The 15292-nt window shown below is 35.4% G+C and overlaps 1 protein-coding gene across 1 annotated transcript; it reads right to left on the reverse strand.

The window, feature by feature from the left end:
• Nucleotides 1-10366: 10366 nt before the first annotated feature.
• On the reverse strand, nt 10367-14233 carry LOC126695655 (uncharacterized). The gene is made up of 3 exons (XM_050392482.1): nt 14058-14233; nt 11291-11625; nt 10367-11131 (listed from the first exon to the last, which is right to left on the reverse strand). Exons 2-3 carry the CDS (start codon nt 11621-11623, stop codon nt 10592-10594), a joined length of 873 nt encoding a protein of 290 aa, XP_050248439.1. The 5' UTR covers nt 11624-11625; nt 14058-14233; the 3' UTR covers nt 10367-10591.
• Between the last annotated feature and the right edge of the window lie 1059 nt (nt 14234-15292).

A 15292-nucleotide genomic window follows, 5' to 3' on the forward strand; every position in this document is an offset into this window, starting at 1 on the left:
TCGTAAGTCGTCTCCAATATCTCCCATGCTTCTTTGGCAACGGTTATGTGAGAGATCTTGTGAAATTCATCTGGAGACACACCACATAAAATAGCATTGAGTGCTTTACTGTTAGCATTAGATGCAGCGAGTGCTGCCTTATCCCATGTGGATTTGGCTGCCTCAGGTCTGGTCCAACCAATCTCAACAGCATCCCAAACAAATTCATCAATGGAACACAGAAATGCTCTCATGCGAACCTTCCAAAAAGCATAATTACTACCATCAAAATATGGAGGTGCATTTAGGGATTGAGACCGATTCATCTCAATAGGGAGTCAAGGATCACACAATGGTAATGAAACCACTAGAAGTGTACTCGCTCTGATACCAATTGAAAGTTCAAATAGTGTAAAAACACCCTTGAACGTTTAGATCCCCAATTTACAAATTAACTAATTCAAGCTTTATGTCAAACAACTAGTGTGCGGAAAATGAACAAAAGCTATAAAACAGAATTGGTAAACAATCTAAGCCAAATTAAAATCACAACCCACAGCAAATAATAAAAGGCATAGATAAAAAGGAAGGAGGATGCAAACACAAAGACAACACGCGATGTGTTATCGATGAGGAAACCGAAGCCCTCGGCGTAAAACCTCTCCGCCGCCCTCCAAGCGGTAAACAATCCACTAGAAAATGTAGTTGGGATACATAGACAGCAATAGACCCTCCAAGCCTAATCTACCCAGTACACCTAATCTACCCAGTGCACCTAATCTACCCAGTGCACTTAAGCCCTCTAAGCTTCTTGCTCCAACGAGGTTGCGCCGAACCTTTTTCTTTTCTAGCTTCCGGATTCCGCTACTTGACCATAGCATCAACCAATGTAGATTGGTTCCTTCCTAACTGCTTCCCAGAACACCAAACAACCCTCTCATAGTAATGAATATGGTGAGAACAAGGTTTTGGTAAAATGCCTCTCAAGGGTTTGACAATGGAGAGGAAGAGAGTTGAGGAATTTGAAGAGACTCTTATATAAAGATTGTAGATGAATCAATCTTGTTTTACTCTAGGGTTTCTCTCTCAAAATTCTCTCTGGAAGCTCTCTTTCATTTGTGGGTATGAGGGGTATATATACTAGGGTGAGAAAGGAATGTGAAACGTCAGGTTTTTCAAAACAAGGGTGGCTCGCGGCTTGGCCTCGCGACTTGACTGAGTCGCGAGATCCAGTCGCGAGATCCAGTCGAGAGATAACCGTATGGCTAGTTGTCCTATTTTGTCCTGTAGTACTCCAGTTAGCATGACTGTTCACCTTCTGGCATGCTTGGCACATGTGCTGCATCTGGCGGCTTGCAGTCGCAAGTCACCCGCAAGATCTAGCCGCGAGACTCTATTTTCTTGCACACTCTTGAACATTCAACACTCTATCTCATTCACTACCCTTACAACAAACCCACCTAAATACAGGGTTACTAAATGCTGAAATACAAGCAAATTTGGTACGGAATAAAGCCAATAAGATGGTTGATTAAATTCAACCTTACAAATGTGTTTTGTGCAAGTGTTTCAGGTTACAGGTATAAATGTTTCAAGTTCATCACAGCTCCTATGATTTATGATAGGGGGAGTGATATGATAGGGGGAGCAAGAGCTTTGTGTTATATTAACTATATTTTTGCTTTGCTCATAGTTCATGATTATGCTTAGCTATTTAAAATGTTTTTAGTTTGTGCCCATGTTGCTTTTGTAAGCTTTTAGGGTTTGTTTCCATGTTTTTGTAGGCTTTTATGGTTTGTACCATGCTATGCAACCTTTATGTTCTGTTGCCAATACTTTTAGCTAAATGTTATGCATTTTCTTCAAGTATTTTCACTCTTGTGCCCTTGTAGGATTTTGTTCCTAGATGCATATACTTTATGTATTGTGCATTGGTTGAGTGTTGGGCATGCAAGTGATTTGCATTGAGCTTATTAGCTTGTATATCCGGATGTTCATTCCAAGTGTGAATGAGCATTGTGGTCACTATTTTATAGTGATTGTCTGTTTGGTCAAGCCATGGTTTATTTCTCATTCCATTTTGCTTGATCGCATTGTGCTTGTCTTATATGCAATTACAAGTTTTTCTGCATACAATGATGATACTATATTGTTATGTTTCAAGAGATTCTTATTCATATGATTCAAAAGCTTATCAGATTCTAGAGTTAGGTGTGAGTGAGTTTTGTTCAACTATTCCCAACTCACATGTTAAGTCTAGAGTTTGTTTTATGGTTTTGTCACGGAATAGCCAAAGATGGAGATTGTAAGGTTGAATTTTATCAACCATCTTGTTGGTTTTATTCCATGCCAAATTTTCTTGTATTTTAGCAATTAGTAACCCTGTATTTAGGTGGGAATCATGTAAAGGTAGTGAGTGAAAGAGTGTAAAGAAATGCTCAAGATTGTGCAAGGATGCAAAGACTCGCGGGTGACTCGCGACTGGCAAGCCGCCAAAGTTGGCACACGTGTGGAGCATGTAGGGGAGCTGAAGAGTCATGCTAGCTGTTGCACTACAGGACAAAAGTCCCAGACTGGCCAGGCCATTAGCTCGCGGCTTGAACTCGCAACTCAGCCCAGTCGCGAGGCCAAGTCGCAAGACCACCCTGTTTGGGAAAAAATGACTTTTCACATTCTTTCTCACCCTACTATATATAGACCCTTATACCCACGAAATTGAGAGAGTTTCTAGAGAGAATTTTGAGAGAGAAACCCTAGAGAAAAAGAAGATTGACTCATCCACAATCTTCACATAGAGACTCTTCAAATTCCTCTACTCTCTTCCTTTCCATTGTCAAATCCTTGAGAGATACATTACCAAAACCTTTTCTCACCATACCCATATCTGTGAGAAGGTCATTTGGTGTATGGGAAGCAGTTAAGAAGGGACCAATTTCATATTGGTTGATGTTATGGTCAAGTAGCAGAATCCAGTAAGCTAAAGAAGAAATAGGTTCGGCGTAACCTCGTTGGAGTAGGAGCTTGGAGGGCTTAGGTACATTGGGTAGATTAGGCTTGGAGGGTCTTCTACTATTCAAGTATCCCAACTACATTCTTTAGTGGATTGTTTACCGCTTGGAGGGCGGTGGACAGGTTTTACGCTGAGGGCTTCGGTTTCCTCTTCGATAACACATCGTGTGTTGTCCTTGTATTTACATCTCTCTTCCCTTAATCTTTTCCATTTAATTTCTGCTATGGATGTGATTTTATTTGGTTTAGATTGTTTATCAATTTTGTTTTAAGTTTAAGTTCATATTTCGCACATTAATTGTTTGACATTAAGCTTGAATTGGTAATTTGTAAATTGGGGGTCTAAACGTTCATAGTATTTTATACACTAATTGAACTTTCAAAGATATTGCCCATTACAATACAAAGCACTTCTGGGACCTCCCATTGTAGGCTAAAACCCAACTAAAATACAAATTAATGGGGGATTTGGGCCCAATCAGCCCAAGGTTGTTAGGAATGCACCATCACAATTGGCGCATTTAAATACCGCATTTTGTACCTCTTACAGCTCGAGCCCCCATTCCCCAATGATATTGGAATTCTAAAGCTCAAGGTTGGTTTTAGGCTTGATTAGATTGAAATTGACTTAAGGAAAGTGTTTTCAAAAAATATAACTTTTTCATGAACTAAATAAATCTATTTTTGGAAAATTAAGGCTAGGAAACCCTAAGGCATGCATACGCATACACGTGTATGCGCATGCATGCTCCAGACTTGCGTATGCATGCATAGCGTACACATGTACGAGCATACGTATGCATGTTAGGGTTTTAGAAACTATGAAAGACAAATTTTTCTGCATTAAAAATATATTTTGGAACGAATCTCACATTGTTTAGAAGCCGTTCCAAACCCCCATTTTCTCACTATATAAAGTCATACAAGGTACCTTTTCAAAACACACAGAAAATCCTAAGGAAAAACACAAGATTTACTAGAAATAGTGAATTAAAGAGGGAATTTTTCACAAAACATCCTCAAGTCAATATTTTTTTGATTGAGGCTTTTTCTGGCCTTGATGTTCAAGTTTCAAGCTTACTAATCACTTTTGTTTTTTATTGTGAAAAGATTGACTGAGAGGAATGGTCAAAATCAAGCTAAGGAACTTTGTTGCTTTGAGGTATAAGTTCTAGTCTCTCTTTTTTTTTTTCTTTTTTTTCTTGTTTTGTTTATATTTGTTTAAGCTTAGGGTTTCTTTGTGTTTATTTCTAAGCATGTTAGGTTGTTAGTTTCTTTGTTTTCGTGTTTCTGTTCTGTAGTTTCTGAGTTAGGGTTCTTTAGGGCGTGTGCATGCGTACGCATACAGCTGGATTAATACGGATAAATTAGAAAATAGATGTCTATTGCATGTATAGCAAAGAATAGCACAAACTAATCTCAACAAAATCTAAATGTAGCCGTTATACAATATTAATAAACTAACTACTCTAACCAATGGTTACACAACACCTATTTGCAGAACTACAAGTCGTATATTACGGCGTTTCTTATAATCTGTAAGTCGTTTCATACACACATGAATTTCTGCTGTTTATCATATTCTTCACTGCCCATACGACAATTTCTAATCTTGACATCAGCGAGGACCATGAATTTCTGCAGTGTATCATATTTTTCATTACCCAATAATTATTTGCCCCAAGGCAGAAAATTTCGTTTTTTTTTTTTTTTTTTTTTTAGTTTGGAAAAGTATGAATTTTCAAGAAAAGAAATCTTATGATATGTTAAAAATATTTTCTGATAATCATCCGTACAGTTGAGACCACCGCAAAAATTTTAAATCCCAATTCATCGAAATGTTAAACCATCTATAAATTGAATCTCAAGTTGACTTATAAAAAATTGATTCAAGATTAAGTTGAGTTTACATATCAACACAACAAATCATAATAAGAATTATATTCTGTATCTAATTCATAGCATTGTGTCCTGTATATTTGTCTTCTTAGGAGTAATGTCCATTGTATTGGCCCAATGGGAGAGGGCCACATAAAAATTCCATAATCACCACCACTGCAACCAGGACACAACATGAAAGAGGATCACGGCCCATGTATTGACCCCATGGGCGGGTGGTAGTAGTATAATCCATGGGCTATAAACTACATATAGGATTAAATATACTCAAGAAGGACCATGACATATATAAATACAATTATCACGCAAGATATAAGAATATTTAAGGCCGAATACAAGCGATATGCTATAAATTTCATTGATTTGAAACAAAAGGAACATCTCAAGGCATGTACAAACAAATAGAAACCTACAGCGACAAGTGAGAGCTAATAAGTAACAAGGCTATGAGTTCTAGATAATTTGCGAAAATATAATATTTTAAAGCGCATGTATAAGGAAGGAAAAGAAGAAACCATGATATTTCCAGAGAAAAGCTTTCTTGTGGCACCAAACATTTTTCCCATTAAAAATATATATATAAGTTCACATTACCAACTCATTCACAAAAATCTCTCATCCCAAAATTTGTCACCAAGATTCTCGGAACTTAAAGCCAAGCAAGCATAATATCACCGAAATTTTTTTTTTTTTTTTTAGATCTTACATTTACATTATCATGACACAAGAAAATATCTCTTAACTCCAAGATCCCCAACTTTTTCTTTAATCTATTACTTGCTATAATTAAACAGGACTTGAGTCAAATAGAACCTTAAATTTCATTTAGGAGGTGTCTGTTCAACTTTAAAAATCAAGCTTAATCATAACTCATAAGGGTTGGCAATGGGCATGGGCTAGGCCGACCTGCCTGCTTTTATTCGACCCAAGGGCTATGCGGGTTGAGCTTGGAGGCCTGTTGACCAATCAACGGGCCAGGTCAAGCCGGTTTTGAAGAACAACCCTAGCCCATGAACAATGCCCATTAGGCCTTTAGCCGAAGGGCAAGTGGGCCAAACCTAATGGGCTCAATATGGCCTTTTAATGGGGATTTTAACAAGCCATTTAATGGGCTTATGAAATTTAATAAAAATTATAATCATATTAGGGTGGCACGTGAAAGACATGTGCTACCTTTTGAGTAAGAAATTTAAAATAAAATTTATATTTGAAGAAGTATGAAATTATATATATAAAAAATGTATGTCATACAAAGTTAATTTATTCGTATAAAAAATTTTAATAGTTAATCACACACAAAGTAATGATAACTATTTAACATATAAATATCTATTTTAATATAATAGCTTCTTAGTACTTATTTCCTAAAAGCAATATCCACAAACTAAAAATTTCTAAGAATGACAACAACTATCATCATCATTCAACAATAAACAACTTACTTATACTAAGACATTGTCACAATATTTAAATTTTCATAATGAATGATGGCATATGCTACAATTGAAGTTTTTCATCAAATACCTTCAACCATACACAATGAAATTTTTTTTTTCATTCACACTTTTGTCTTTATCATTCTACATGAGTCTAGGTGCAATGTTTGTCTTACTTAGTTTTTAATGAACACCTAAAAAAAAGAAAAAAATAACAAAAGGCATGTGTCATTGAATTTCCCATTAGATAAATTATAAGTTTTGAATATTTAAACCTAGAAAATCAATGTTCTTTAGGTAATAAATAAAACATTTTATATCACCATTCCAACTTTCTAAGCATTACTACCATCTAAAACTCAAAATATGTGAAGAAAATTTTTGGAATGTTAAAATTTAGTAGGAGTATTTTAGACATTGCACAATGTAAAGAAATATAAGCTTTCATTAGGATTTAATTGAAAAAATAGCAATATGACATATTTGCTCTTTTCCAAAATATTAAGGGAAAAATTGTTTGATTTTAAAGTTTAAGAAGAAATTGTGAATTACCCCAAACTTAAAAGATGAAATGTGTTTTTATCCTAAGTTTTTTGTTTTTATTTTTTGTGTGTGTAAAACTATGTGTTTTTACTTAAAATGGTGTGTAAAGATAAAAATACAATAAAAAATGCAAAAAGTCAACCCAAGAAAACTGTATGTGAAATAGTAAATTTTGGGTTGACTAAACCAAAAAAAAAAAAAAAAAAAAAAAACATTTCTAGAAACACAACATAATGGTACAAAATTTTTGTAATACCTTTATAATTTTGTTGTATTTTATTTTGACTCGTAAAGAATTGATATTTTAATAGTTGTGAAAATATCATGACGACAACAAAAATGTCTTAATATTTTCACAAGAGAAATGCTATGTCCATAATATTTTTATGGGAAATGCTAATGAGTGCCCTTAAAGCACTCGTTAAGAATTCAGTTAAAGAAAGTTTTTATGAGAAAAGAAAAAAAAAACAATTAATGTTTTGACAGCTTTTTTCATTTCCCATAAAAGTGATGTCAAAACTTTCCTAAAATGGATTCCTAACGAGTGCCTAAGGGCACTCGTTATTCGTTAGCATGATCCTATTTTTATAACAAATCATAAAGCAGTAGATTATTATTGATGGGCAAAAAAATAATTTTGCTAGTAAGTTTTAATTAGAACCAAAAATAATTTACCGCCTATGATTTGTTATAAAAGTATTGTAAAAAATGTTGTTGATGTCGTACTTTTTTTTCACAATACCTTTATTTTTAGTTGTGGTTAGTTCCAATGTGATATTTTTTATATTTTATTTTAGCTTATAAAGATTTAATACCTCAACAATTGTAAAAATATTGTAGCAATTTGTTGTGATAATATTTTATATATTTAGAGTAATAGCTATATGTAGATAAAAATAAATAAATAAATAAATAAAAAACACGTTCAATAGGCAATATTTCCACAAAAAAAAAAAAAAAAAAAAAAAAAAAAATCAGTGAAACAATTTGAATTGAATAAACCAAAACTACTGTAGCTTTGAGCATTGACACTTTTTATATATAGAAATACAAATTGTTAAATTGAAGTATTAAACATATTTAAAAGCCAGTGATTGACTTTTATTTATTGGAATAAATAAGGCAAATTACACTTTATCACTTTAAACTATTTCCCATATTACATTTTGTACCCTAAACTTTTCAAATGCACGTTTTGCACCTTAAACTTTTCAAATGCACGTTTTGCACCCTAAACTATGACCCTTGTTAGATTTTGCACCCTAACATTAATTTTGTTGTTAACTTGGATAGAAATTCAAAATTTATAGTGTAAAGTGTAATCAAGAGTATAACTTAGGGAGGTAAAGTATACCTTATCTTTTGTTTTTAGAGTATTAATTAAGAAGAGGGGCAATTAAGTCTTTTCATGTGTTGCCATATTTTTCCATCCAAGATAACAGTAAAATTAATGTCGAGGTGCAAAGTTTAATAAGGATCATAATTTAAGGTGCAAAACATGCATTCAAAAAGTTTATGGTACCAAATGTAATCAAGGGTATAGTTTAGGGTTAAAAAATGTATTTTTTTTTTATAATAAATAAGTATATTAATGTATTTGTTATTCATAACTTTTTTAGAATAGTTGCATCAATACAAATTGACGTTTACATCTCAACTAGGTTGATACATACACACATGTCTATCATTTGCAATTCTCAATCCCTTTTTAAATATCAAATAATTTTTTTTCTAAAAACAAACGAAATATAACTTGTTACATGAACTAAAACTACAAAAAAAAAAAAAAAAAAAAAAAAAAAAAAAAAAAAAAACCTTATAAATTAAGGGTTGCTGGGTGGCCGTAGACGTTCTGGTTTGAGTATATATAATGGTCAAGATTATATACTCAGAATCTTCCTTGCTTATCTAGTTAAAAAAGTTTGACCACTGGATATGCTTTGATAATTTTTTATTATCTGCAACTTGTTGGAAATTTGGTTAGAAAACAAATAACAATAACATCAATAATAATATTTTTTAAGAAGAAAATAATAATAACTTGAGATTTATTTATTTATTTATTTTAATCTGGGCTAAAAATTCTATTCTAACATAATTTAAGTGTATATGTGTGTGAAACTTCTTCTTAAAAACTTGAACTTCTGTTCTTACCCCTAGATCCCCATCTCATAAAAACTTATACTTGTGGATAGGGGTAGAAAAATTGGACACGACCCGTGAACCGACATGACACGACATGAAATTAGTAAGTTATGAGTTAAGACTTAATAGGTTCATGTCATATTCGGGTTGACATAACTGACCCATTTAATAAATGGGTTGAGTTAGTATCCATCACATGGAACCTGTTTGACCTATCCGGCCTGTTAAATTAAATGACATTTTAGCAATATATACCCTTCAAACCCTAGGTATATAAACTTAATTATTAGTTGTTGTGGTTTTTTTTTTTTTTGACATATTATGATTAATTATTTGTGATATTGAGATATGCTTAATTTTGAATTATTATTTGTAATACAGTTACTTGTTAGTTTTAAATTTTATATTAAAAATATTTATTTGTTTGGTTTTTCATAATTTCTATCAATTTGATTAATAATAAAATTAGTTTTTTTTTTCTTTTGATAAAATCTGATAAATAAGTCTAACACGATTGACTCATTTAATAAATGGGTTGTGTTAGGGTTGATGAATTCTAATCCATTTAATAAACATGTCGAGTTAAGGTTGACTCATATAGTCGAATACTTATGAATCAACATGACACGAACTCGACATGTAAACACGAATTGCCACCCATACTTGTAAAGTAACTGTAGGGACACGAATCTCTAGCGACCCAACAACGATGGCGTTGGGCTCGCGCGTGATGGATCCCTCACAATAAAATTTGTAGAGAGTGGGCTTGAAAGGCTAGGGTTGGGTCACGGGGCGTTAGTTCAGGCCGGGCTTTAGATGAACCAAAACAAGAAAAGGCTTTAGTTTTGATATTCAGGCCTTACACCTTTGTAACTTGAGAGATTTGGCTCCTCGGATCATGTCCGAGGAGCACTAATGTTTTCTCCGGTTACCCGACGGTGGGTTTTTCGGGGTGATGCGCATATAGGGTGTGTTTGGTTGCTGGAAAACGTTTTCCGGAAAATACATATTTTCCGGAAATGCTAATTTCCGGAAAAGGAAAATGTATTCGGGTGTTTGGCTGTCTCGGAAATCGTTTTACGGAAAATCAATTCCGGTGTTTGATTCGTCCAAATATTTTACGGAAATCGTTTTACGGAAAATTAATTCCGGTGTTTGGTTCGTCTAAATATTTTACGGAAAATACTTTACGGAAAACGTTTTCCCATGTTTGGTTCGGAAAATACTTTACGGAAAATAATTTGGATCATTTTACGGAAAATGATCTAGAATCTGGCCCTAAAAAATCGTCCATCCTTGAATGATATATGCATGGAATTGGAGAAGATCAATGCTATATTTTGCTCTTATAGATAAAATTGAAGAACCTGCATTCCCTATACATATCTGTAACAATACAAAAATTGCAGCACATTTGGTTCAACATCAAACATAATCATTCGAAATACATAATTTGGGCAATTGTATCGTCCCAATAATACAAAAGAGTACATATATAATACATTGATACGTCAATATTAATACTACAATGTCTAGTTAATTCCTAAATCTACCATCACAGTCAACATGAAATAAGCAAATCAAATTTGTGAGAAAAAATAACCATCTAACCACAACTTCCTCAACCTAGCATTCTTTGCTAAAAATCCACGTGCCGTCTTCTCATTCTCACAAAGATGGTCGAAGGCAGTAGCGAGCATATCTTCGCTATATCCATCCGCCATCATAGCCATTACCTCATTATACAAAGTTGTGTAATCTACCGGGCCCCGATTAATTTCTTTTAGAGCGACAGCTATTTCCTTCAGCTGACCAGACAGATCAGTCAGCACACTATCATCAGCAGTAGAAGCTGCACGCCCTCTTTTGCGGGACTTGGAAATTCCCGACCCAGTGGTGGATGATTCATTTACGTTCTTCCCCTTTTCAACCACACATTCATCCACATTATCTGCCACAAACTCTGCACTATCCCCATTATCCCCATTATCTGGCTCATTTTCGATATCCACTCCAGACTTAGCAAAGGCACCTGTGGCTGTATCCTTCCCCACCACAATCGCTAATTCATCGTAAAACTCAATTTTTTTGTTCAGATACTCGGCATGCTTCCGATGTGCCTATAAGGGAGAAAAGAACGTATATAATAATGCAATAATAACTTCACTCATAAATTCAATATAAAAGACTTTGCAATAACAATGACACTATAAATTTCATATAACATGCAAAAACATATATTATTATCTATATTAAGAAAACATAGTTAGAAGCCATACCATAACTTCTTCTTGGTAGGTTTTAGCGTCACACGTTATCATTTTCAGATTTTCGTCCCAACCGAATCCACTCTTCTTTCTAAGCTCTTGAATAGTTGCCCACATGGACCTTAGAGTCCGCATCCGGTTCTCCACAAATACAGGGTGGCACTCAACCCCGAAATGGGCCGTTATCTCCTTCGCTACAAGAGCAAAGGAGCCGGCCCTAAAAGTATTAGAGGGCTTATTGCCCTTTCCAGCCTCCTCTGTTAATATCTTTAGCATCATCTCATGCATAGGTGGCAGCCACCTAAATTGCTTGCTGCCGCTAACTTTTTCCTTACCCTTTGACATTACTACATACGAAAATAGTATAGTGAGAGTAGCATTCAGTAATTACACTCGGAACATGAATAACAAATCAAACACACATACAACCACGCTTATGAATGTGCACAATAGAACGGAACATGCTAACTATGGAAATGACAATGTAATACCATCAAATAACAATGTAATGCTAAAAATACTTTTTCATTACATCACCAAAAGTCTATATTACATACATTGTCTTTAAAAAAAAACAAAAAGAAAAAACACATTACAATCATAAAAATCTAAATAAAGTACTACTCTCCACTCCTGATATAATCAGACCACATGGCTTGACATATCTCATCTCTCTTAGCATTCCATGATCTACTATCTTCGACGGACTCCCGACGAGACTGTGTTTCTTCTTGGTGGTCACTAAGCTCTACTTGGTTCATTGCATCTTCCATAATATGGTCATTTGGTTCAACCCCCATAATGTGATTATGAACCACACAACACGCTAACACTACTTTCACTTGGGTTGGGAAAGACCAATATGGTTCTGCATCCAACACTCGAAAACGTTTTTTCACCACTCCAAACCCTCGCTCAATGGTAGTTCTCAATGAAGAGTGTCGGAGATTGAACAATTCTTGCGCATTCTCAGGAGGACGATCACTAAACTCTTTCAAGTGATATCGTACACTCCGATACGGTGACAATATTCCATTTTTATTACCATACCCAGCATCACCAAGATAAAATTTACCTACATATATTAAAAAAAAAAACCAAATCACTACTATGTTTAGGAAAACACATAATATTTATTAAACTAACAAACCAAAAGGGTGAAGTAATCGTGTAATACCATTGGGAATTGAAAATCCCCCTGGCCTAGCAAATGCATCATTTAATACACGTGAATCATGTGCACTGCCTTCCCATCCAGCCAACACATAAGTGAACTTTAAGTCGAAACTAATGGCAGCTAACACATTTTGTGTGGTTCCATCTTTGCGACCACGAAATCTTCCTTGTATTTCAGGTGGCACAGATGCACGAACATGTGTACCATCTATTGCTCCAACACAATCCTAATTTTTGACAAACATAATGGTTTAAAATTACATAAATCTTCACAATTTACAAAAACACACAAGTCGCAATATTTACCTTAAAATATGGGTAAAACCTTCTGCTATTCCTTATCTCTGGAGGTGTATCTTCGCTACGCAGTCTTATTAGAGCTCTATATAATTTCAGGACCCCCCTAAGGACAACTTTGAAGTATCTATGAACAGTCTCAGTTGATCTATAGATCCGACCACCCATTACACGAAACCTCACATTATGACCAATAATGTGCAAGAAAATGAACACTTGCTCCGTAACAGACATGTGAACAGTCGGACGTACGTGCTCCCCCTCAGTGAGGGCGTGACATAAGTGGTGGAAAGCTATAGGCTTCATCCTAAGTTGATTCACACAATGTCTCTCACTTCCATGCAAAACACTATTTATGTATTTCTCTCTCTCGGCGGCATGGTTAACATAAGGCGCCCTAGGCAGATCTCTACGTCTACGTCGTAATTTCTTTAACAATGCAACCCCCACAAGGAGGACAGATGCAACTGATGCAAGAATTGCGGCTTTGGTTTTTTTCTTCATCTAACAAAATCACAAACATTGTAGTCTAAGAGATATGTAAACAAGTATGCTATTCATTACACCATAAATAAAATCAGCCACAAACATATAACATCCAAACCATCACATTGCATTCTATTTACACTATAACAATACCATCACATTGCATTCTACACAGAACCCAACTAACCAAATTCTAATAAAAATCACAGCAAAAACCAATCATGCATAACCAGTCAAGCCCCAAAAGAGCTTACAAAAAAATTCAAACCACAAAGCAATTGGGAATAACCTGCAATCAGAAAAGCCCCAAAATTGATATATGCATCACCCATAAATACACAGTTTCATAAACCAATCATTACATTTCATATGCATAATCCACAAATACACAGTTTAATCAACAATGGATAATTGAAAAAATTAATAAACCTGCAATCAGAAAAGTCCCAAAATTGATATATGCATCACCCATAAATACACAATTTCATAAACCAATCATTACATTTCATATGCATAATCCACAAATACACAGTTTAATCAACAATGGATAATTGAAAAAATTAATAAACCTGCAATCAGAAAAGTCCCAAAATTTTGATATACATTACCAACAAATACACAGTTATAAACAATGTATAATACAAAAATTAATATTCATCAAAAAAAAAAAAATACGAAAATTAATAAATAAAAACATGTAAAAAATTATATAAATATTTATATAAATAAACTGTTAGTATTTTATAGTGTGGATCGGATGTGAGTGGATCGGTGAGGTGAGTGGATCGGTGAGGTGAGTTTGAGCAGTGCATTTTCTCACCGTGGGTCTGCGGCGTTTGGCGCGGTGGTCGTCTGGCAGAGCTCGGCGTGACCGGTGTGAGGTAGATCGGAGCTCGGCGTGAAGGGTGGCTCTCGTGCTTTCTGTGTTTGGTTGGCCGGATCGGAGCTCTGGGTGGCTGGATCGATCGGCGTGGTCGGATCGTTGGCTGTCGTTGAAGCTATAAGCTTTGCTCGTTGGCCGGATCGGACTTCGTTGGCTTCGATCTCGCTCTCGCACTTCTCGTTGGCTTCGATCGACTTCGTTGGCGTCGATCTCGATCGTTGGCGGCGAGCTATTCCGCGCTTCGATCTCGTTCGTTGGCGTCAATCTATTCCGCACAATCTCTCTCTCTCGTTCGATTTTTTTTTTTTTTTTGTTCTTTCTCTCTCGCTTATGTTTGCTGTTCTCTGTTTTTTCTCTCTCTCTCTCTGCGTTTTGCAAGCCACGGAAATGAAATGAAGTGAAAATGAGGGCAGAATTTCATTTCCGTGGTCAAGGCTTCAAATTCTGGTCAACAGGAAAACGATTTCCGGAAAATAATATTTTCCTCCAGAGCCAAACGCCCTATTTTCCAGAAAACGATTTCCTGAATTCGTTTGAAGCCGAATCAAACGCACCCATAATCTCCGGGCATTCTCCCTCCTGAAGTCTTTTTCCTCAGGAAGTGGGACGGGATTCCCTTCCTTATTAGTTTACCTTTCCTTTTATATTAGCCTACGTTTGTTGTCCCTCGTCCACGTGTAGGGTCGATCTTTCCAGGACAGATATCTGTCCCATCAATCTAATCCCGAAATTGTTGGAGATGATCAGTAAAGCCTAAAAATCCGGCTATGTTGGGTGCAGTGTCATATCAGTGAAGGGTATTAAGGACAACTGCCCCAAGATATTTTCTGATCTCTCAAGTTAGCTTGTATTCCACTCTAATCCGGGAGACTTTGGGGTCTGCCGAGGACTAAGCTGTCCTCGGCGGTATCTTCGGGCCACTTTGAGCTTCCTATTTTTGGACTTGGGCCCTGGCCTCTTTTAGTTTGGGGCCTGTGGACTCCCCATAAGCGAGCGAGCCGGGCCCCTAAACTATTGGGCCACACAGTAACCATTACACAAAGGGTGCACAGTGGTATAACTCGAGATTTTTAACTACAACATTGTTTGGGCATGCTATTAAGCTAAAGCCAGAGATTATTTATTTATTGTTAGGTCAATTTTGGCTCAAAAAAAAAAAAAAAAAAAGTGTG

The sequence above is a fragment of the Quercus robur genome, chromosome 8, assembly GCF_932294415.1.
Source record: "Quercus robur chromosome 8, dhQueRobu3.1, whole genome shotgun sequence".
In the NCBI taxonomy this organism is placed as follows: Eukaryota; Viridiplantae; Streptophyta; class Magnoliopsida; order Fagales; family Fagaceae; genus Quercus; species Quercus robur.